The sequence below is a fragment of the Xiphophorus couchianus genome, chromosome 2, assembly GCF_001444195.1.
Source record: "Xiphophorus couchianus chromosome 2, X_couchianus-1.0, whole genome shotgun sequence".
NCBI lineage: Eukaryota > Metazoa > Chordata > Actinopteri > Cyprinodontiformes > Poeciliidae > Xiphophorus > Xiphophorus couchianus.
Genome location: NC_040229.1, coordinates 9,090,507 through 9,115,120, shown reverse-complemented (window position 1 = coordinate 9,115,120; position 24,614 = coordinate 9,090,507). Strand labels below are relative to the sequence as shown.

The 24,614-nt window shown below is 41.5% G+C and overlaps 1 protein-coding gene across 4 annotated transcripts; it reads right to left on the bottom strand.

Moving 5' to 3' along the window:
* Positions 1-43: 43 nt before the first annotated feature.
* On the bottom strand, positions 44-24,136 carry rpgrip1l (RPGRIP1 like). Of its 4 annotated transcripts, XM_028033651.1 has the most exons (26): positions 24,049-24,136; positions 21,122-21,217; positions 20,405-20,549; positions 18,418-18,731; positions 17,528-17,627; positions 16,471-16,614; positions 16,287-16,392; positions 15,626-15,772; positions 15,477-15,550; positions 12,297-12,436; positions 12,103-12,209; positions 11,968-12,018; positions 11,066-11,245; positions 10,842-10,959; positions 9,446-9,898; positions 8,876-8,994; positions 8,318-8,651; positions 7,520-7,797; positions 7,332-7,430; positions 6,432-6,500; positions 6,215-6,353; positions 5,275-5,363; positions 3,679-3,865; positions 2,876-2,960; positions 1,350-1,486; positions 44-733 (listed from the first exon to the last, which is right to left on the bottom strand). In XM_028033651.1, the coding sequence occupies exons 2-26, from the start codon at positions 21,207-21,209 to the stop codon at positions 630-632; spliced, it is 3,807 nt and encodes a 1,268-aa protein (XP_027889452.1). In that variant the 5' UTR covers positions 21,210-21,217; positions 24,049-24,136; the 3' UTR covers positions 44-629. The 4 variants fall into 4 exon arrangements, with proteins under 4 accessions (XP_027889452.1, XP_027889467.1, XP_027889478.1 ...); XM_028033666.1 differs by lacking the exon at positions 16,471-16,614; XM_028033658.1 differs by lacking the exons at positions 44-733; positions 1,350-1,486 and adding an exon at positions 1,509-2,101.
* Positions 24,137-24,614: the final 478 nt, after the last annotated feature.

Here is a 24,614-nt window from a genome sequence, read left to right as displayed (position 1 = left end):
TTGTCTTGAAATAAAGAGAATAACATTTTCCAGAACAGACATGTTTGGATTCTGAAGAAACGTTTATTAGAAGAACCTACGTTCAAAATAATTTAAGGCACAGAGTGAGACTGTTTGCTAAGTCTGGTATAAAAACATGAAATCAAATGAGGCATTGTTTTGCTTGTTTCTCGTCATTGGAAGTGAAGCTGTAAAACATTCAGGTGTTTTCTCACCTGTCGGCGCTGCAGGAGGAACCACCTGAGGCTGACTTGCCAGAGGAGCTGCTCCAACCTGCAGAATAACAGCTTCTGCAGATAACCTGAGTCCAAACAGCTCACAGACTGCAGAAAACGCAGAACGCCGTGTTTGACATTATCCTGTCTGTCCTGACTTCGTCTGATTAGCAGTGAGAGATCTGAAGACGGGAAACGGATCAGAGATTCTAACAAATTAAGGAGTAATCATATTTACAGAGAGATTCCTGTCAGCTGAGGCTCTGGAGCTGAAAGAATCACTCTGGTTGATTCCCACTGTGCAGTTCAAAGTCTCTCCTGGACGTTTAAAAACCAGGATGCTTTACTCTCTGTTTATTCTGATGGACCAACAGAACAGTGACCCGAATCCTCCTGAAATCAAGAGCTGCAGCTTCACTCCAGGTCCTGGTCCTCCATGATGGCCCGCAGAGCCTGGAGTCCCTCCATGGACACGGTCAGCTCTCCCACCACCTGGCTGCTGTCCTCCACGTCCAGCACTGCAGTGACACAGAGACATGGAGATAATGAGCAGCAGAGCGGAGATACAGCTGCAGAAATAATCAAAGAAACTTACAGATCTGCAGATTTTGGAGCAAAAAAAAGTAAAAACAAAAAATACAGGAAGAAGTACTATTTGTTGGTGAAAAAAGATCTGCAACCTTCTTCAAATCTTTAAAATATTTATTAAATCAGGCATCTGAATATAAAAATGTGCAGGTCTTTGAGTCATGTTGCTTTCCAGTAAACCTGGGAAGTGGGAACGGAGCTGGCATCAAACCTGACATAACGTTTTAGTTAACAAGTCGGAATTTCAACATGGCGGTGCCCATGAAATCTGTTTTCATAAGCTCTTATATCATTTAAACTTTACTTTCCACAAGCTAACACCATTTTTAATTTATTCAGTTTAGAGCTGCAGGCACTGCATGTAATGCTGATTTTAGATGAACTCTTACATTTGTGACTTCCTGTAAAAATAAACATGTTTTCACCACATCTTATTACCGCTGAAGCGAAGAGCAGCCATATTGAAACAAGTCCACTTTACAGATAATGACGGAGCTGAATCAGATGATCCTTTTACTCTCAGTGTGTGGAGGTGTGTGTGCTCACCGCTCAGGCTGGCCTCCATCATATCCGCCTGTTTCTCCAGGATCTCTGGGATCCTCAGATAGGCCACGCCCACGTCCTCACACTCCCTCTCTTGCTCCTCTTCCTCCGGCGGCTCGCTCACCACCGTGAACCGGATTCTGTTGGCAGACGCATCACCATCAACATCATCAGCAAACTTATTCACGTGCGATTTTAATTGTGTTTCGTATTTAATGAAAACACAGCAAACTGCAAAGTTTTGTTTTTTCGACATTAGCAGAATATAAACAAAGTTTTGATCACATTTGTAACAGAAACGCAGCGAGTGACACAAACGTTTGTCCCTCCCTTTCTGAAATGTGGGATTGGTTTAAAATCTAGTAGAAAATCACAAACAGTTGTCTCAAGAAATTCAACACAGCGTCAGATGGAACAGTGTATAAGCTAAAATGAGCCAAAATGATAACTTTGGCTAATTTCCATACATTCAACCATTCGATGAAGATATAAAATCTAATTTCATGCTAAAACTAGAAACTGATCAAACTGAGGCTCTCATGATGATTTGTTTTTTGTTTGGTTTAAAATTTAAAAGTTCCCTGAAACTTTTAAATTGTATATTTAAATATAAATCAATCAATTAAATCAATCTCTTTGACAAAGCAGCTTCCTCAGGGGGCTGGCCTGCAGGTTTGTTGATTTTTCTTTTGTTTCGTTGGCAGCCTAACAGCTGGCTCTGGTTTCCTTCCTTCATATATGATCTCCAGATCCTGCTGGAGGAAAATGCGGCCACGTCAAGGAATCATGTTTTATTCACTCGAAGATTAAAGTAAGAGATTAACTGAACACTGAAACACTACCAGAGCAATCTGATGCATAAAAACAGGAATATTCCTGGAAAAACAAAATGAATATGGAGATGAACCTGTTTAAACTCAAAGCTCCTCCCAACAGACTTAAAACCAATAAATGTTCACTTCCCTGAAGACATTTACACTGTTATTATTATTTATATATTCTGTCATAATATATACAACACAATAAAGGTGTTTCCATTCTAAATACATTCCATGTAATCTGTTTAGAGATAGCAAACTTGAAACTCATCTCGATGTGACTTCCTGTCTCACCGTTCTCATCTCCTGACCTCCACGGTTTTAATAGTTTTGGGTTTTTCATTATAGTTTTATTTTATTGTGACCTTTTGTTTATCCAATTCAGTTAGTTTTAATTAGTTTTTAGAGTGGATTTGCTAGTTATTATTAGTTACATATTGTTTAGTTTTAGTTGAGCTTTTATTAGTTGCAGTAGTAGTTTTAGTTTTTTTTCAATCTTTGGTTAAAAGGTCAAAGTATTGTGATTATGTTTACATCAAATGGGTAATGAATACTCAACAGAAGTTTTATAAATGCACAATATTGTTCCAGTTAGTTGTAGTTTTTTCCCCTTTAATTACTGTTTTTATTTATTTCAGTTAATGAAAATGTTTTCTCAATTCCAGTTTTTGTTATTAGTTGGTTTTAGTTAAATATAATAATATTGCTTACCTCTCCATCTGAGAGTTTCGGCCCTGCAGGACTTCCTTCAGCAGCCGTCGCCTCGCCGAGTTGTTCTCTGCGTCTACAAGAATCACTACGGAAACACAAACAAGCCAACAAACAAATGTTACAAACAGACAAACAATAAGCATAACGGGATTTCTTCTGTAATTACGCTCTCAAACTGTGAAACAAGTTGGCTTTATCTGATTTTGTAAAATTATGTACATTTAAACCAGTTTAACTGATGATTATCAGTACAAACTAGCCTTTTTATGTAAGTAAAAAAAATCTCTCTGGATTTGTGCACATTCAAGTATGAAGAGCTGCAGATTTCAACCAAAATAAACTGATTTTGGCAAAATACAGATGAATCAGAGTCTGTTTTAGTCAGAGGTGGCAGAGTAGCCAAAATTTGGGTTCAAGTAAGAGTAGAACTACTTCAATATAATTTTAAGTCAAAGTAAAAAGTTGCCATCCGAGAAATTACTCAAGTTAGAGTAAAACAATATTTGGTGAAAAGTCTACTCAAGTACTGAGCAACTGTCATTTAATATAAAAAAATTACGCTATCAGATGGACCAAAATATAAAGTTAATTTAAAATTTTGGCCAAAAAAATCTGATTTGACAAAAAGTCAGATTGGGTCACTTCAGGCTGCAGTGAGAACGTAGACTTAAATCCATTTTCTATCTTTAACAGAACAAACTTCCTGTTTAAATTCAGCATCAGAAACTAGAATTTGGCTCAAAACGAAAACTGAAACTCAAGAGTCTCTGAAAAGAACCAAGCATGATCCAGGAGTTACAGACCTTTGCTGTAGTTGAAGTTGATGCTGCGGCCCAGTGGGGGTTTGGGCAGCGACAGCGGCGTCTCCTCGGTGGGCAGATCCAGGAAGTTGTACTCCACAAACAGACGCACCACGGTGTCGTCCCGCGCCTGCCGGGACTCAGGCGTCAAGCTGAGAGAAACCACCTCCACCCGAATTCGCTCACACAGCTGAAAACCAAACATTGTTTCACTGAATCAGGTTAATGAAGCTGCAGCTGGATTTAAAAACTAACTTTAGGGTTCAGTTCACAACACAAACTCACAGACTAAAGCTGTTATATGTAAAATATGTTTTTCTTTCAAATTTGTCATGAAAGTTACCAGTAAAACAAATTAGACTTCAGATATTGAATCAAAAAAACTGGAGTTCATGTTAGTTCTAGTGTTTTAAAATGTTAGAAAATAGAATCAAATGTAACAATAAGTCACTTTTAATCCTTTAAATCACAAATCTGTGAACTTTAATGCTCAGTTGGAAAATAAAAATGCAAAATCAAATTGTCTGTGACATTTTTTTAAATAATTAATTAAACATGTAGTAGTGGAACAGTAATATTTAAGCAATTGTAGGTCCAAAATGTAAAAAAACGTTTCGGGCAAAGGATGCAAAAAATATCTCGTTACTAACATCAGTATTGGCCAATATTAGTCATTTTTAATATATCGGTATCGGCACAATAAATAAAACTGGGCCGAAATTAACAATCAATGTCTATGCCCACAAGGCTGCACAGTGGCGCAGTTGGTAGCACTGTTGCCTTGCAGCAAGAAGGTCCTGGGTTCGATTCCCGGCCGGGGTCTTTCTGCATGGAGTTTGCATGTTCTCCCTGTGCATGCGTGGGTTCTCTCCGGGTACTCCGGCTTCCTCCCACAGTCCAAAAACATGACTGTTAGGTTAATTGGTATATCTAAATTCTCCCTAGGGGTGTGTGTGAATGGTTGTTTGTCCTGTATGTCTTTGTGTTGCCCTGCGACAGACTGGCGACCTGTCCAGGGTGTACCCCGCCTCCCGCCTGGAACGTAGCTGGAGATGGGCACCAGCAACCCTCCCGACCCCATTAGGGACAAAGGGTGAACAGAAAATGGATGGATGGATGGATGGATGTCTATGCCCATATTGTTGCCCTCTGTCTCTGGTAGTTTTTTTCCCCAGAAGGTGTCAGAACAGTAGAAAAATACCTATGATATCTGTAAATATCGGTTATCAGCTTTAACAGCAATACTGATATCGGGCCAAATTTTTATATTGGTGTATCCATATTTTGGACAATTGCTTTAACAAATCAGGCTTAAGATTTGAGCTATTTGTGGGGGTTTTTGTGGCTGGAAACATTTTTTAATATAGGTTTAGCGTAGCAACAAGACCTGGGTCAGTGTTTGTCCTGGCTGATATTAATCATTAACAATAAAACTAAAATGCAAACAGCGTCATCTTTCCACATCTTTTATTTTAATATTCTGACATTTGCTTCCTGAAAAAAAAAAGGACAGAACAAAATATTAAAAAGGCTGCAAATGGATCCCAGGCCACATTTTGGACGCCCTTAGTTAAATGACATCATGTGGCGTTCACTGACCTTCCTCCGTGTTGCCTGTCCCTGAACGATGCAGTCGTCACTGTCGGACGCTCCCTGAGGCTCAGCAGCAGCTGGAGCTTCCTCCACATCTGGAACAAATCAAAACAACAACAACAACAACATTAATTAAACTTTTATGCTTTAAATTTATTCTGAGGAAATATCAGAAAAAAAAGTTAAAGTCCCCTTCAGATGGAGCTGGACATCAGCTAGATGTTAAACAGAGTTTTTGTAGGTTTCACCAACTCAAATTTAAGAATTTTTAAGACCAATATAATTTAAATTTAAGACCTGTATCATGACAGAAAGAAACAGAAAGAGACATAAGAAAATGGCATATTTTATATAAAAGTGCCAAAATGTTTTGCACGTAATTCACATAGCATTGTAGGGGTTACCAGCCCAAGTTAGACGGGAATATCTGTCTAATTTGGACTGAAATTATTTTAAATACAAATTTACAAGTAAAAAAAGGCAACCTGGGGAAACAAAATTGTCAAAATAATGTTCAAATTACAAGTATAAGGTGAATTAGTGTAGGAATTAACAAATTATTCTCTACTGCCACCGGTTCTTCACAGTCGCCAAAAAGAGCTGATGGAACTATTACAAGTAACTGCCTTCCTTAGTTACTTGTAAGTTAGTTTTGTTTCAGTTCAGGTGTAATAAGACATTTGCAGTAGAAACTAAACAAAAATGCTTGGTAAGAGTTTGTGTTTCTGTATTATAAGTCGGAAGATCTTTTTTTTATTTACATGGTAAAGCATCAAACTTGCTGGATTTTATTCGCTCTGTAAGACGAAGCCCTTGAATTCATGTCAGACTGATTCCCCATCGCTGCATTTTATGTTCCTCTTTATTTGGAGGTTATTATAAATAAAAAGCTAAATAAATCCATCTTGAAATATGGAAAATGTTTTTTAATGATCAACATTCCAACCTTCGATGATTTCCTCGGAGATGTCAGAGTCGTCAGAGTAGGACTGCGCGTCCTGAACCAGCTGCCCTTCGGAAACATGAGACTCTTCCTCCTCATCATTGCCTTCCTCTGCTGTCCTGTGAGGAGCTTTGGGCGCCGCCTGTGAAGACAAACGGGTCAGGGTGAGGACGAGTCATTCACAAGAGTCACTGCTAGAATAACTCATGTTTAAGTTTACCTGAACATCAGGTGAAAACGTCGTCTTCTGTTTATCTGGAAGGCTTTCTGCTGAGCTCTGCTTATTAAACTGTGAAAGAAACATGAAAACAATTTTTATACACTGAACATAAAAGACGAAGGCCTGAAGTCTCGTGAAGAGTAAAGAACATCCGACTCTACTCAATATCAAAACTGCAAAGGGTGGATTTGTTTCAAACTTTAGCTATGTTAAAATTCAATTCTGCATTCCAACACTATGCTTGGCCTGTTTTTGATTTACTGGTCGAGGTGCTAAAGCTCACAAACAGCGATGGGAGCATTGTGATGGAGAAAATGCAGCTTAATCGATATCGTCAACTGAATATTAGGCAATAAAGGTGACCTATTACGCTTCCTTAAACAGGTTAGGACAGGTCTAGGGTCTATGCAAACATGTTTCTATAGACATTACTAGTTGTATAGACTAGGCACACAAGTGCCTAGGCACACAACTAGGCACTTGTGTTTTCCAGCAGCCATTGTTCAGCGCTTATAGCAGTAAAACCAGCTGACTGAACATTGTGGAATTCAGTTTGGGTTGCTAGGTAACGGGCTGGAGCTCAACGTGGGTTGCTAGGTAGTGGCTATTTCCCGTTGAATGTGACTTAACAATTGGGAGGTTTTTTAAATGGCTCATTTTCCAGACACCAAAAACATTAACTTACTGCCAAAAAACGTGCTTTTTTAAGTATTGGGCTGTTTTGAAGCAGTGGAAACCCAAATGGAAGTACAAAATTTGTGTAAAATGTGAATTTTGAGTAATAAGTCCCTTTTACCTACCACATTTTGGTACTTTTCTGTTTTGATAGTTGTTTATTTCTCCAGTTCAAATTAGAGTTTTTGGGACCAAACAGTTTAAAACTGATCCCACAGATCTCACCTTTTCTTCTTCAGGTGTCACATCAACAAACGTGACCCGTTTAGCCCCTGATCCGTCCCGCTCCAGCGTCTTCTGTCCTCTGATTGTGGGCAGTACCGCCTAATGTTAAAACAGACGATAACACCTTCTCTGTCTGAAATTCTACACATTGACTATGAACTCGAAGATGCCAAAGGTGAATGTCTGACCTTAGAAGCAGTTGCAGCGTCAGAGCTCCTAAACTTTTCCATCTCCTCCTCCAGCATCTCTTCAACATCTTCCCGCCATCCGTCTTTTTTCTCCGCCTCAACGTTCACCTGTTCCTGATGAGGATCGACCAGATCTCCAGCCTGTTGCTCTGGGAACAATCTGGGCTCTTCAGCAGCTCTGGTGATCCCCGCTGAGGGACTGTATGCGGACTTCCACCTCAGCGTTACGTCTAAGCTGCCGGCAGGTTTTCCAGAGGGATCAGCAAGTTCAAACATACCTGGGGAAAAATAACACACCAAACTGAGCAGCAACAACAAGCAAGGTTGATTCACTTTTCTCACAGAAAAAAATTCAAACATTTAACACCATTTTATTAATATTAAGGATTTATTGAGTTAAAACAAGCTCCTATATATTGCTGAAAAGTTACTTATTTCAAGTTTAATAAGATGTTTGCACAAGAAACTAAACCAAAAATACTTGCTAAGATTTTGTGTATTTGCAGTGTGAAATCTATTATAGCTTCAGAATTTTTACATACTTGAACATTGGATATAGTACTTAGAATACAGCTGCTTATACTACTTATAATATATTTAATTAAATATTTGGAAAACACGCATTTGTTAAAAAAGAAGAGAAAAATATTTTCAGGTCCCCCCAAACATAAATCGGGGCCCTGCTCTACTGGCCCAGTTAGCCTTTCTAAAGTCTGGCCCAGTAACTCTGAGTAACTCCACTCAGGATTATTAAAGTCTTATTTACCTGAATTCCAATAAATCCCTCATAAATCTCACCTGAGACCTCCTGATCTTGGGTCAGGGACAGCAGCGGCACTCGGGTTTTCCCCAGGTAGGCATCCAGCTGCTCCTCTTTGTAGTCGAACACGTAGAACTGGAGCCCCTCCGTCTTCAGGAACCGGTCCAGGTCATCGTCCATCAGGACGGAGTAGGACTTGAGGTCATTGAACTCCGGCTCGCTGCTGTCGTCCACGGTGGCCGTCGGATAATCGGGGAAGTTAAAGAACTTGTAGACGACATAGGGACTCGTTGAGCTGGAGCTCCTGGACCGAAGGCCTCGGCACCGCTGGACGCAGATCAGGAGTTCGTTCCTGCTGGCACCGGTCGGTGGCTGAGTTAGAAAAATACAAGAAAGGAGAAAAAATACAGAAAAATACTGAATGATCTGTAACAGCTGGACGGACGGATGGACAGACAGATGGATGTTCTGATGGGTGGATGGATGGATGGACAGACGGATGGATGTTCTGATGGATGGATGGATGGCCTAATTAATGGATGGATGGATGGATAGATGGATGTTCTGATGGATGGATGGATGTTCTGATGGATGACCTGTGGTTGGTCCACAGCCTTCATCTTGTCTCGGTTGGCGCTGGTCGTCTCTGTTATTGGGTTCTTCAGTCGCAGCCAGTATTCCAGGGACCCGAAGCTTCGGGCGTCTTCATGAATTCCTGATTAAAATGTAAAAATACTTTTTACTCTTTACACAGAAAAGCCAAACTGATTAAAGTTCAACTTGTGCTCATAAAAAGGTCATCATCAACATCTTCAAAGCAAAAGCAGCACAAATAAAAATTATTACTGCCCAACATAGTCGAGTTGATTAAGATCAATTTTGTCTGATTTGAAGAAGTTGGATGAGGCTGGTTGACATTTCATGACTTCTGGAAACATTAATTAATATCTTTAAAACAACAGCAGCACAAACAAAGATTTTTGCTTTACAAAAGTTTCACAGCAAGTTCGTTTTATTTGAAGGTGGGGGCGCCAACTTCACTCAGGTCCTCCAAAGTTTGTTTTTTCCAGGTCTGTGCTCCGTCATTTCTGTCAAATAAGACCAACGGTCGTCTCCTGCGTGCTTTTATTTATGTTGCCGGGTTGCATGTGGGCGTTGTCACTCACCAACCAGCGGGATGCTGCCGTAAACCTTCCCCTGCTGCTCCAGCAGCTGCTGCAGCCGCAGCTGCGCCGTCGCCACCGTCCTCCAGTCCACTCCCAGCGCCTGGTGCAGCTCCACCTTCACCAGGCTGCGGCGGAGGTACTCCACCAAGCGCTCGTCCATGTTCATCACGTACTTGGAGGTGAAGCCGTACCTTGGGCTGCAGCCCGTTGCCACCGGAGTGGCGTGCGGCTCGAACAGGTAGAAGGAGTAGGTGCAGAAGGTGGAGGGCTCTGCGTCGCCGAGAGCCTGCAGGGCCAGAGGAGTCAGCGAGGCGCCGACTATCTGCAGCTCCAGGAGGTTTTCTCCTCGGTCCAGATGGACGTCTTCATCGGAAAACTCCGCCTCATCTTCAGCCGTCATGTCTGGTTTGAAGGGAAAGGACTTGGTGCCGTAAGCAATGTCTCTGAGCTGACCTACAGAATCAGAACAAATACTCAGCTGAAGGATCATCGAAGCTGCAGGAGCAGAAACTGAAACCCAAAGTTTGAAAGGTTGCACAGGAGGAGACGATCAGAGTCAACTGTTTGCTTCTAGTAAACAAACAAACATCGTTTATAGATACAAATTTTCCTGCAACTGTGATACTGTATGAGAACAAAATTCATCTTAGAAATTCAGATTCTTTAACAATTTAGTTTTTTAAATCTGTAATAAAAGAAGAGGTTCATTTTTCAAAATCATATTTTTGCCAATGTTAGTAATTCATTTATAAGTCTCCCAGTTTCAATCAAAAATATTTAATAAGCTAATTAAATATGTAGTTTACAAAATAACTACTAAATATTCACAAGATATTTAGATGGCAAGCTTAAAATGATTTAGTTTGGAGCTTATTTTTAGTTAGAAAGCTAAAGGTTTAGTTTGGAGCTACATATTTAATTAGCAAACTAAATATTTGGTTAGCTAACTAAAGCAAAAATATTTAGTTATAAGGCTATTTGTTTAGTGTATTGCTAAATATTTAGTAATCAATCTAACAAACATTTAGTTTGGCGCTATCTAGTTAGGAAGCTATAAGTGTTTAGTTTGGAGCTGCATTCTTAGTAAGCTAAAAAACTACTGTAGTTTCAAGTAAAATATTTAGCTAAAAAGCTAAAAACAAATATTTAATTTTGAGCTAAATATTTAGTTTGGAATTATATTATTAGCAAGCCCAATAATTAGTTTGATGCTAAATATTCAGTAAGAAAGCTAAAAAAATATTTAAGTTGGAGGTAAATATTTAGTTAGCAAGCTATATTTAGATTGGCCCTAAATATTTAGATAGGTTCAGTCTTTTGTCTACACAGTAACCTCTGGTTTTAAATAAACAAATTTAAATAAAATCCAACTGTAGATGGACGTTTCGATGAATACCTTCCAGCTTGGAGATCTTTGCTGCTCTGGCGTCCAGCAGCTGAATCTGACGCTCCAACTTCTGCTCAAACCCAACTTTATCGCTGCTCATCTTCCGTAAAGCCGCCTCCAGCTCCACCTGAAGACCGACGGAACAGAAAACAGACGGAACAGAGTTATTATGTTCTAATCGGCTAAACTCTGAAGCAAAAATGATATTTGCTGGTCTGTGTGTGCTTCTCCACCTTGTAGTCTTTGCTGATCTGGCTCTCCATGTTCAGGAGGTTCCTGGTTTTCTCCAGCTCCTGGATGGTTTCAGCGTGAGCGGCCCGCAGCTCTCTGATGGAGCCATGCTGGGCGCCGCTCCCATCCTCATCCACCTCTACCAGGAAGGCCAGATCTCCGCTCTTCTCACACTTCTGCTTCTGGGAAAAGATCTGGATGTTATTTTTGCCCAGGGGGATAAACAGGATCACTGCAAAATCTTACCAAGACATTTTGGTCTAGTTTCTAGTACAAATATCTTGGTGCACTTAAATTAAACAAAACTAACTTACAAGTAACTTTTCAAAAAGATATATGAGCTACTTTTAGCTCAATAAATCCTAAATTCTGTTGAAAAAGTGCTTGATCCATTGGCAGATTATTTTGTACATAACATGGAAAAAATGTCCTGTTATCAGTATCAGTAAAATAATCTATCAGTGGATTTAGTCATTTATAATCAATACTAAGAAATTACTGACAAGCTCCTGTGGCTTGCTAAAGTGTTATTTGTAAGTTAGTTTTGTCTTAATTCAAACACACTAAGATATTTGCTCTAATCTGAAACAAACTTCCAGAAAACTGCAAAATAGCAGAAACACTGAGTCCCTATCAAGGCTAAAAACCAAGCAGCTTAGAGTTGCTTTTGAACCATAATAAATGAAACATTAAGCAACATTTTGATGTGTAATGACGTAATGTCTACTTGTTTTCTCAATAGTTGACTGTTTGTTATGTGACTTTGTATTTTTGTGTTTTTATGATGTAAAGCAGTTTGAACTGCCTTGTTGCTGATATGTGCAATAAAAATAAACTTGACTGATTGATTGATAGACTTGGTCATATTTTGTGTTTTTGCAATGATAATATTTGATCTTCTTACTTTAATGAGCAGCAGGGCCTCTGTGAGTTCAGCCGCGGTGTAATCCTTCTCCTGTAAAGAGAGGAGCGTCAGATTGAGAACATTTATCATCTGGAGGATCAGATCTCAGGGTTACGGTTTGGTGGAGATGCTCACTCTGCTCTGGAACTTCAGACGCTCATTCAGTTTCTCCACCTGTTGCTTCTGTTCCAGAAACTGAAGCTGAAGCTTCTGGTTTTCTTCTGTCAGCTGCTCATTTTTGTCTGAATCAGTCAGAGAGATTTACTTATTTTACGACACTTATTATCCTGATTTAACCTGGAGGTTGACGTTATGAGACGGGAACAGACCTCTCTCAGACTTGATCCTGTCCAGGATTTCGTTTTTGTCCACAAGGTCGGCCTTGAGTGCCGTCTCCAGCTGGACGATCTGTAGCTTCAGCTGTTGCTCCTGGAGATGCCACTTCTGCTGCTGAGAGACATCGAAGGCGCTGCGGACAAAACGAGAAACGGAGGCGATGACGGTGAGACACAGCTGAGCTGAGACCCGGCAGAGGCACGAAACTACAGAAACCTAAAGTCTGAGAGAATCTGGACAACTTTAAAGGTCAGCAACCCGTCCACTTGCTCACCTGTCCATTTAATTAGCTCTATAACGTCTAGGGCTGAGACGATTAATCCGATTAATCGGTTATTGAAATAATCATCAACTAATTTAGTAATCAACTAATATGGACTAAAACGACACCATTTGCTGAAAGAACAACAAACTCAGAGAGGAAATTAACCCAAAACTGTAAAACAAATATACGTTTTGCATTTAAGATAAAAATGTCTGTAAATATGCTTAGGCTGAAACACATTACGTAGAATAGTTTTAGCTTCACCATGCTCAATTTCACTAAAGCAATGAAGTTATTGCATTTTAGGAAGTAAAATGTTTATTTTCTTGCTTAAAAAGGAAATGAATAATTTGCTTATTTGCATATTTTAATGTATTTTTAATATTGTATAAAAAAGCTTAAGTGGTTTGGCAAAAAATCTGAATCAGCCAAATTTGTATCCGACAATAATCAATAAATAGAAAAATTGTTAGCTGTAACCCTACTATCTTCTCATCTAGCTGATTGTTTATCTCTTCACCTGTCCACCTGCTCACCTGTCCAACTATTAACCTTTCAATCTCTAACTCCTATTTGGTAATAGGGCTAGGCATTTATCGTATCGTTTATAATTTATGGTGATAATTTTCATCATCATAACTTTGACTTTGATTCACCAGAAACACACCTGCAGGTTTTGTTCAAGTTTCTTAAGTTTTTATTGAAAGAAATTGATTATAAAACATTTTTCTTGCCTGAATTAGTTTTTTTTACTGATATGATTTGTTGTCTTTTTGGTCCTTAAAATACCAAAATTTTCACTTAACTTCATTTTTTTGATTATTCTTCTGACGATGTAATTTTTAAATATTAAATGATAATTTGATCAGTTACTCAGTACTTGAGCCGACTTTATACCAAATACTTTTTTACTCTTACTTAAATCCCTTATCGGACGGCTACGTTTTACTTTTCATTAGGTAAGAATATGTAGAAGTAGTGCTACACTTACTTCAGAACAATTTTTGGGTACAGCCAACCCTCGCTATAACGCAGTTCACCTTTCATGGCCTCGCTGCTTCGCTGAGTTTTTTGTGCAGTTTTTTTTTTTCACCGTGCATTGTGTTCTGCGTCCTGATTGGCTAAACAGTCTCCGCGCTTCTTCTCTACCTGTGTGCCAATAACGTTACGGTATTTAAATATACGTAATGGCAAATTGGCAAATTTTGGCAAATATTTTTGCCCAGAAGAAAAAAGAGCAACAACAACTAGCGAAGAGCAGTGTGGTTTTCGTCCTGGTCGTGGAACACTGGACCAGCTCTACACCCTCAGCAGGGTCCTGGAGGGTTCTAGGAGTTCGCCCAACCAGTCTACATGTGTTTTGTGGACTTGGAGAAGGCGTTCGACCGTGTCCCTCGGGGAGCCCTGTGGGGGGTTCTCCGGGAGTATGGGGTACCGGGCCCTTTGATACGGGCTGTCAGGTCCCTGTATGACCGGAGTCAGAGTCTGGTCCGCATTGCCGGCAGTAAGTCGGGCTCGTTTCCGGTGAGAGTTGGACTCCGCCAGTGCTGCCCTTTGTCACCGATTCTGTTCATCACTTTCATGGACAGAATTTCTAGGCGCAGCCAAGGTGTTGAGGGGATCCGATTTGGTGGCCTCAGGATCTCATCTCTGCTTTTCGCAGACGATGTGGTCCTTTTGGCTTCATCAGATCGTGATCTGCAGCTCTCGCTGGATCGGTTCGCAGCCGAGTGTGAAGCGGCCGGGATGGGGATCAGTGCCTCCAAATCCGAGGCCATGGTCTTGAGCCGGAAAAGGGTAGAGTGCCTTCTCCGGGTCAGGGGGGGTGTCCTGCCCCAAGTGGAGGAGTTTAAGTATCTCGGGATCTTGTTCACGAATGGGGGAAGAAGGGAGCGGGAGATCGACAGGCGGATTGGCGCAGCGTCTGCTGTCAAGCGGGCGCTGTACCGGTCCGTCGTGGTGAAGAGAGAGCTGAGCCAAAAAGCGAAGCTCTCGATTTACCGGTCGATCTACGTTCCCACCTTCATCTATGGTCATGAGCTTTGGGTCATGACCGAAAGAACGAGATCGCGGATACAAGCGGCCGAAATGGGTTTTCTCCGTAGGGTGGCTGGGCTCTCCCTTAGAGATAGGGTGAGAAGCTCAGTCATCCGGGAGGGACTCAGAGTAGAGCCGCTGCTCCTTCACATCGAGAGGAGCCAGTTGAGGTGGCTTGGGCATCTGGTCAGGATGCCTCCTGGACGCCTCCCTGGTGAGGTGTTCCGGGCACGTCCCACCGGGAGGAGGCCCAGGGGAAGACCCAGGACACGCTGGAGGGACTATGTCTCTCGGCTGGCCTGGGAACGCCTCGGGATTCCCCCGGAGGAGCTGGAAGAAGTGGCTGGGGAGAGGGAAGTCTGGGCCTCCCTTCTGAAGCTGCTACCCCCGCGACCCGACCTCGGATAAGCGGAAGAAGATGGATGGATGGATGGATGAACAACTAGCGATAACTATGTTCTTTTCTTGAAAAAACACACCTGCACCACAGGCTTCAGAAGAAAAAGCCACTAGAGAGCAGAGTCAGGCCGCAGCGTCACAATCAGAGGAACAGTGAAATACGCGAGTCACAATTTGTCCTACTGTACTTCCTACTGATGACTAAAATGATTATTTTACTGTAGTTATTTGTAAGAAAGCGTTCTATTTGTTAAAAAAAATGCTTAGGCCTGAAAACAGATTTTGTTCTTTGGTTTCAATGTAGAGTATTTAATTATGCTGTATAATAATTGTTACAAATAAAGGTAACTACTTCACGGATTTCGCCTATCACGGGTTCTTTTTGGAACATAACCCCCGCGAAAAACGAGGGTTCACTGTACTCTAAACTGTAAGTTCAGCCGTTCACCTGCTCACCTGCCTCCTTGCTCACCTGTTCAGCAGCTTTTTGTTGCTCTCCTTCAGCAGCTCCTTCTCCTGCTCCACGTCACTGATCCGCTCCTGTAACTGTCGACAAACACGGAGGCTACTGAGCGCGCTCACCGGAATGCCTGTAACTACGGCAACGGCTCCGCATCTCACCTGGTCCACCAGGATCTTGGTGACATTGACGGTCTGCAACTGCTTGTCCAGCTCCAGATTCTTCATGCGCTCGGCTTTCAGCTGGGCCGTCAGGTCGTCCACCTTCGCCATCGCCGCGTCGTTACTCGCCTTCATCGTCCGCTGGGCCTGGAGAACACAGGTGAGCTTCGGTTTCTCCTGCTGCGGCGCTGAATGCGGACGTTAAATCTCACGAGAAGAAACATTTCAGCTGCTTTGTTTGACCCAAGGAAATTTTGGGGGTCAAACATCATTGCCACATTTAGCAGCGTGTACATGAGGTTGATTGCCAGTGTTAAGACACTCCTGGCTCTCATTGGTTGTTTTCAAAAACAACCAATCAAATAAAGATTATCTTAACAGCTAATTTCTGTCCAGTTTTTATCTGACTTAAATTTTTTACAATTTTTGAATTATGATGCCTTTTTAATTTTATTTTAATGTGAATGTGTGTGTATCTGCCATCATTGGTGGCCATGCTAACTAACTGAGCATTCATGACAGGCTATGCTGTGGTGAACCAGCGTTAGCAGAGCAAGGAGAAAGGGTTACGGCGTGAGCATAAGAGTAATTGGCAGCACTAAGACCCTCCTCCTGACTCTGTTTCTCTAAATGTTTGATCATCTTAGATCAAACTTCTCACCTCCTGCAGCAGCCGATATCGGTTCTCCAGCTCTGTCACGGTGTTGGATCTGTCAGCCAGCTGCTTCTGCAGTTTGATCATCGACACGTTGCTGCTGACCTGCGACCTGCGAGGAAAACAGGGTGTGTTTAGATCCCCGTGCTCGGGCTGCAGTCAGGCAGCTCTCCTCCATGAAGAAACCAACTTTAGAGTGGAAGACTGCTGCTGTCGGGCCAGAAGGAGCCTCTCCTCAAAATCCTCCTCCCTCCTTCTCAGCTCCTCCCTCAGATCCCCTGACGCTCTTTCCAGCTCCTCCATACGACTCCGCTGAGACTCCACCATGTTCTCTCTGGAGCACCATGAAACATCCACTCACTACAGCTCCTAAAACATTTCTGAATGAGCTTTTTCTCAACATTTTCAAACAAACACACAGCGAATTCTTCACTACAGTAAGAAATTCTTTGCATGTTATTGTTTACATCGGACGTTTTGCACATACGCACAACGCTGCAAGGCAAAAAGACGATTCTTTTACATGCCGTCCATAACCACGCTGCAGCTGTAGAACAACTCTGTTCACAAAATGAAACCCGGAGATGTAGGTATTACTAATTTATTACAGTGCGCCACAGCAAAGGGAAAAATAAAGCAGAAAAACCGTTGAAGAACAACGCAAAACCACGTTTTTCTCACTCTCTGTGTCAACTGCGCTACACGCAGACTCGTTGCCATAGCAACTGTATCAAGATTCAACACAAAAAAAACCACGTAAACATTTCCCACGCAAAGAACAGAACATTCAGTCCATTACAGTTTCATGTTTTTAGGCTTGATGTTTATTTTGCAATCATTAATAATTTGTCAAAGTCAAGCTAGCGTAACCAAACTACTTCCTTCTCTCTCGCTATTTTTTCTGAATTAAAGCTTTTTTCTGACCTTGTTATCTAGTTGTCATAATGTTGACAATTAGTAGCAAAGCACTGCGTCCCTCATTCTTTTATATATCAGGCATACATTTAAGATTTAGCGTGTTACGTTGATAAATTGACAGCTAAAAACAATGCTAGTCATTGTCAGCTTTTTGTTCTCCAGTAGCGACATGGGGGCGGGATCTTGCGTGCGTGACGTTAAGCTGCAACGGCTCTATAGTATTCAACCAAGAGACCTCTGAGACAAACATGGAACATATGACTCAGATGATACAGAAAGACACATAATTAATGATTTTGTGGTAATGATGCAAAACAAACAGAATTTACAGGTTGCGGATCTCGGCCCTCGCCTCCCCCAGCTGGTTGTGTCCGTATCGAGGAATCGGGCCAGTCGGAGGTCTCCTGCCTCCTTCCAAACTCCTCCCACCTGAGGAAGAGACATACTGAGTGAGTTTCTGTCATCCTGACTGAATAGAACCAAATGGTCGGAACTGAACAGATGAAGGTGGTCTGAACTGATTTGGTCTCCTAATTGTAATGGACACAATGTTCCACCTTTTTCAATTTTGATCCCGACACCGATATCTGAGGTTTGGTATCGGTCGATATTGATCAGATACAGAAAAACAGCTCAACTCACTAAAAACATTTATTTTCTTTTTTTTAAGACATAAATGTACCGCATTGCAGATTTATTTGCTAACTCTGCACAGCACATGTGTACAGCACATTTAAAAACCCCAACAGCTTCACAAGCTTGGTGAAACATGTAAAAACAATTTTAATTTATCCGGTCAGTGCAATTAGGAGTGAAACAACAAATTTAAAATAAATAATAAACTTTCAAATACAATAGGTTGACTACCTTGGTCAAATTTTTTTTTAGATAAATTGCAACAAATGTTCAGTCAAATGGTCCAGAAAGTGAAATTAGGAATTGTATAATGTAAAATAAATAATAAAGCATAATGTCACTCAGTGAACAAAGTGTAGAATTAGACTGAATAGATCTGCCCTTTTGATTGGAGAAATTGATTTAGAATTTTTGTCAATATTGGGACCGAAACAGGCATTAGTATCAGATTGGAACATCTCTATTCATAGTCTCCAGCCATGTGTTTATAATGAAATAAACTGGCTCCATCCTCTGACATTCTGTAAATGTTTCTCTTCATTATCAGTTTTTTTTTTTTTTTTTGCAGGCAGCCTGGACTCACTTCTTGGTCGAGCAGGAGACGGAGATGAAGCATCGTCTCTGAGCTTCTTCAGGCCAGAGTTCACCCGGGACGGAACGTGCTCATACTGCGCCTGCCTCCGGCTGTACGAGTTGAGGATCTGCTGTTTGGCCACCAGGAGGCGCTGTTTCAGCCCCTCCTTCTCACCCTGCAGCACTCTGACTTTATCCTGCAGCTCCTCGACCATTTCCTCCATCTCCACGTCTCTGAATCGGGTCGGAGCGTGAGCTGTGCCGGCAGCCAGCTGCTCCATCCGCCCGCGGTCCTTCACCAGCTTCATCAGCTTCGTGCCCAACCTGGTTAAGAGTCGCAGTGTTACTGAATGTCAGATTTACATTTACTGGAGTAACTTTTTTTTGGAAAACATTTACTTTTAGAAGTATTTTTACTATGCTGTACGTTTTACTTTTACTTTAGTAATTTTGTTATTAAGTATCTCTACTCCTAAAACTTCTGAATTTTCTACCCACAAACATGTTTTAGCCAAAAATTCACCAGATACAGACACACACCTTCAGTTTTTGTTAAAGTTTCAGAAGTTTTACATTGAAAAAAACTGATTTGGAAAAATGTTTCTTCAACTCGATTCTTTTATTTTGTAATTATGTTATACATATGAATAATTTTGCTCTTTAAAATATAAAATTTCCATGAACTTTATATTTTGGTCCAGCTGATGATGTAATTTTTAAAATATTAAATGATAGATCTTTTGATCAGTAACTCAGTACTTGAGTAGACTTTTTTACCAAATACTGTTTTTACTCCTGGCATACAGCTCTGGAAAAAATTAAGAGGCCACTTAAAATGATCAGTTTCTCTGATTTAAAAAAAAGATTTTATTGTGTCTAGTGGCCTTTATTTGATAGTTCATTGACAGGAAAGTGGGTGATGAGAGAAAGGGAAGACATAAGACAAAGGTCGCCAGGCCGGGAATCAAACCTGCGACAGCCGAGCGTCGAGGACTAAGGCCTCCGTATGTGGGTTGTTCTTAGCCCCTGCGCCACCACAGCACACCCCAGTTTCTCTGATTTTACTCTTTATAGGCATGTTTGAGTACAATGAACTTTGTTGTTTTATTCTATGAACTACTGACTGCAGGGCTGCACAGTGGCGCAGTTGGTAGCACTGTTGCCTTGCAGCAAGAAGGTCCTGGGTTCGATTCCCGGCCGGGGTCTTTCTGCATGGAGTTTGCATGTTCTCCCTGTGCATGCGTGGGTTCTCTCCGGGTACTCCGGCTTCCTCCCACAGTCCAAAAACATGACTGTCAGGTCAATTGGTTTCTCTAAATTCTCCCTAGGTGTGAGTGTGTGTGTGCATGGTTGTTTGTCCTGTATGTCTCTGTGTTGCCCTGCGACAGACTGGCGACCTGTCCAGGGTGTACCCCGCCTCTCGCCCGGAACGTAGCTGGAGATGGGCACCAGCACCTCCCGACCCCATTAGGGACAAGGGTGAACAGAAAATGGATGGATGGATGGAACTACTGACAACATGTCTCTGAAATTCCAAGCAAAAATTTAGTATTTATTTGCAGAAAATGAGAAATGGTCAAAATAACGAAAAAGATGCAGAGCTTTTAAACCTCAAATAATCCAAAGAAAACAAGCTCATATTCATTTAGAAACAATAATACTAATATTTTAACTCAGGAAGAGTTCAGAAATCAATATTTGGTGGAATAACCAGGAGGTTTTCAGTGCTCGTAAATTTTTCCAGAGCTGTATATTGTGGCATCATTAGCATAAATTGCCATCGTGGCTTGCTGCAGGGCAAAAAGCAGGCTGAAAACAACACAGGTCCCAAGCAGCTGCCTTGCAGAACTCCACACTGCAATTCTTTTATAAGACATACACATTGCTTACAGTGAGAAAGATAACTAGCAAACATGTAGGATAAAAATCAGGTCAGCCCCTTTGTGTGGAACAGATCCATTTGAAAACAGTAATACTAATTGGGGTGCGCGTCTCACTTCTTAATCTTGTCATTCTGTGTGTGAAGTTGCTGTTTTTGCTGCAGTGTCTCCTCCAGGAGACGCAGGTAGCGGTCCTCCAGCTCATCCCTGGGCATCTTCCCGATGTTCTGCTTCTCCCGGGCGTGCTGATGCACACTCAGATCTGCAGGTGGAAACAGCATCAACACCTTTACTAACGTCAGACCTCAGCCTGGGTATTTAACATTTCAAAGTTAAATACATTGACATGTTTGAGTTAACTGAAAATACACTTCGATGCATTTAAGTCCAGTTGCTGGTTGAACTTTTAACAGTAGAAATAGGAACTGTACATATGTAGGCCTGTCACAATAATAATGGAAAAAATTTGCTGGACGATTAATTGTCCCAGAAGAAACAATAAAATTGTTGTTTTGAGGCTATTTTAGAGTAATATAATGGTAATGTTATAATAATGAAAGGACACATTCTCTCAAAGATCAATAAACTTTAAATTCTAACAAATGTTTAACACTGGACCTGGAAGACATTTTTAATATCCAAAATAAACCAGACGGATGACTTCTGTTATCCAGTTTTTGGTTGAAAAAGAGAGAAAAGAGAAAAGCAACAAATGATGCAAATAGAAATTATTGGGCTCATTTAAATTTATCCTGTGATTAACTGATCAATTGATTTATTGTGACAGGCCTACACATAGATCTGTGCACACGTTATCCAGGAGGCGTGACGCACTTTGTGGAGCGCCGGTGAGTCGGGACAAGTTGATGGTCATGTCTCTGACCGGGAGGTCTGAAGCTGTCTCATCGAGGACATACGACATGTTCCAGTCTGAAAACAAATACAACCTTCTTTAAATTCTCAGATTTCAGTCACAGACAACATCCAGCCACAAACATTTAGATTAATATAGGATTTCTCTGTAGACAGTTTTTGCTGCAAACCTCTGAACTAGCTCCACCTCAGCATCTGATTTGCAAAGCAACCAGCAGAAAGAGCACTGGGGTTGAGGAATTATTGCAAAGTTTATAAGAATTTTAATGTACGGTTTACAGTAATAACAGTGAACTTTACATCAGATGTCCTGCAACTTCTAGAAGTGTCTCTGCTTCACCTGAGCTGAATAACCAGGTGATTAACAGGACTCTGGAGAACCTGACTGCATACTGAGGAGGTTGGAGCAGGTACACACAGGGCCGGCCCAAGCCTCCACGGGGCCGTAAGCGGCTGCTTAGTTTGCTATGCCTTGGGCCAGCCCTGGGTACACATCTAAGCGTTGCAGCACACCAACCATTGAGAACTGGAGGTTGCAGATCTCTGCTATCCATGATGATGTCGACAAGCCATAAAAACTAAAATTATTGTTCATTTGTTGATTTCAAACTGTTATTTTGAAGTAGTTTGGTAAGTTTTCTTTTTTTGATTTTGTTGTAGTCTGTAAGGCTTTGACACAAGTGCAACACAATCCCACCCATACAAACTACTGCCACAAAAAGACAGAATTAAACATTTTAAATGCTTTTTATCATCACTTTCATTGTTATTGGAATAAATATGTTAAAATATTATGACAAGATTTTAAGTCCACTTCATCAGCGTTCAACACAATCATCCCACAGCATCTGGCAGGAAAACTGGGACACCTGGGCTTCAGCACCCCCCTGCGCAACTGGCTGCTAGACTTCCTCACCGACAGACCTCAGTCAGTCCGGATCGGACAACACACCTCCGATGTCATCACCCTCAGCACAGGCTCCCCTCAGGGCTGCGTCCTGAGCCCTCTGCTGTTCACTCTGATGACACACGACTGCGTCCCCAGGTTCGCCACCAACCACTTCGTGAAGTTCGCGGACGACACAACGGTGGTGGGCCTCATCAGAGACGACAACGACCTGGACTACAGAGAGGAGGTGGAGCAGCTGGTGGACTGGTGCAGAGACAACAGCCTGATCCTGAACGTTGACAAGACGAAGGAGATGATCGTCGACTTCAGGAAAAACCGGCCCAGCCACGCTCCACTGCTCATCAACAGCTCGGCTGTGGAGGTGGTCAGCAGCACCAAATTCCTGGGGGTGCACATCACTAACGACCTCACCTGGACTGTGAACACCACGTCTCTGGTCAAGAGGGCACAGAAACGTTTGTATTTCCTGCGGTGGATGAGAAGAGCCCACCTGCCCCCGCCCATCCTCAAGACGTTCTACAGAAGCACCATAGAGAGCATTCTGACCAGCTGCCTCTCTGTGTGGTGTGGAGGCTGCAGCGCCTCCGACTGGAAGAACGTGAGGAGAGTGGTGCGGACAGCAGAAAGGATCATCGGGGCCCCCCTTCCCTCCATCCAGGACATTTCATCCCAGCGCTGCGTGTCCCGAGGCCGAAACATCATCAGTGGCCCCTCACACCCCCACCATGGACTGTTCTCCCTGCTGCCCTCTGGAAAGAGGTTCTGCAGCATCCGGTGCAGGTCCACCAGGTTCCGAAACAGCTTTTTCCCACTTGCCATCAGACTGCTGAACTCTTAACTGGACTGCACTCAAAATCTGGTCTCCACTTTATACCTTGCACATGTACAGAGCTAAATAACTTATATTTTACTGTCATTCCTGCACTTTATATTCTATATTTATATTTATATTCATATTTTATACTGTATTTTATTTTATTCTGGAGTAACCTCACAACATTGAAAGCTCAAAACATTGTCCTGAGCCGTATGCAACGAAATTACGTTCTGTATACACCCTGTGCATGCAAAATGACAATAAAGTCAGTCTAAGTCTAAGTCTAAGTCATCCATCCCTAAATAGCACAAACACACCACAGGTCAAGTTCAGGAGCTATAATAAACACAAACATTTGAGTTTTTTTGACTTCCTGCTATTTATTTTTTAATTTCATACATGACTACATCCGATAAGAAGACTTGCTGATTGCACCATTTCTCCTTCAGGTACACTTGTGCATTATTTTCCAGAGTTAATATATTTTAGTTATATTTCAATAAAATGTTTACAATGTTTTTATAAACGTGTACTGTAATAAAAAGTAAGCAATCTGAGTACAACTTTACAGTCTCCCTCACGTCAAATTGAACAATATAAATGTGTTACAGACAGATTCTGTCATAAACTTTCCACAAAACTCGTCTTATCATGTCTTTCTTGTAACAACACTTCAGAATAATACGTTGGAAAGTTTGTTTACTTCCTTATGGAGGCACATTTGTAAGAGCAATGCCTTTGTGGATTGAACAGCGAGTTTATTTTGAGGGTTATGCTCTTGAGAAACTTACCAAATCCTCTCTGGCAGGTCAAATGGATGGATAAATGGACGGATGATTAAATAAAACGATGGTTGGATGAATGGATGGAAATTTATGGAACCTTCTGGAAATGACACAAATATTTTATTTTCCCTTTTGCTATATTTTCTCATATCATACTTATCCTGATCTGTAAACATCTTAATAAAATTCCAGAAATTTTCCAGAGTAAATGGTTTATTCCAGCTTATCTCCATCAGATTGAAGCTAACGTCGAAGCTAACGGTGTCACTCAATCACCTATTTAAGGTCAAATATGACCTTTTTAATATACATAAGTGTATGTTTCACTATAATGTACCACCTTTAGTATCTTGACTACTTTTTAATCGCTTCTTACCTTTAAAAAAGACTTTATTCCGCTCAGAGTCACGGTTGCTACCGAAAACAACCGTTTATGTCGCTATGGTATTGGAACGCATGCGCAGAAGGGTAAAGCCTTCTGGGAATTGTAGTCTTTTTTTAAAATAATGGCTTACAGCCTTTCTTTTTTGTGTTTATGCAGTTTTAAAGGATTGAAATAGTGATGTTAAGTGATATAAAGCTCTTAAAGCGAACAGGAATCTAAATAAATACAGTTCAAAACTTTGTCTGACTGTGCAAAGAGGTTGTGTTTGTGTTTGTTTGTGAATATTTGTGTATCTCCTTCATCTCCTGTGATTTAAATCATGTTTAAGCCATGACAGCCTGACAGTTTGTACATGCACATGTGAGCAGCGTGATGCAGAGGCGACTCGTTGCCGTATCACACAGTCTGACAGGCCGGCTGTCAGACGCCTCTCATGAATCTCCGATGGACCTAATTTTGCATCCTGAGATGAGCAATCCGGCTGGAAAGGATGAGTTTTCTCCACATGTCAGACTCCATTGGGCCGTGACACAGTGTGTTGTAACCTTTGACCCCTC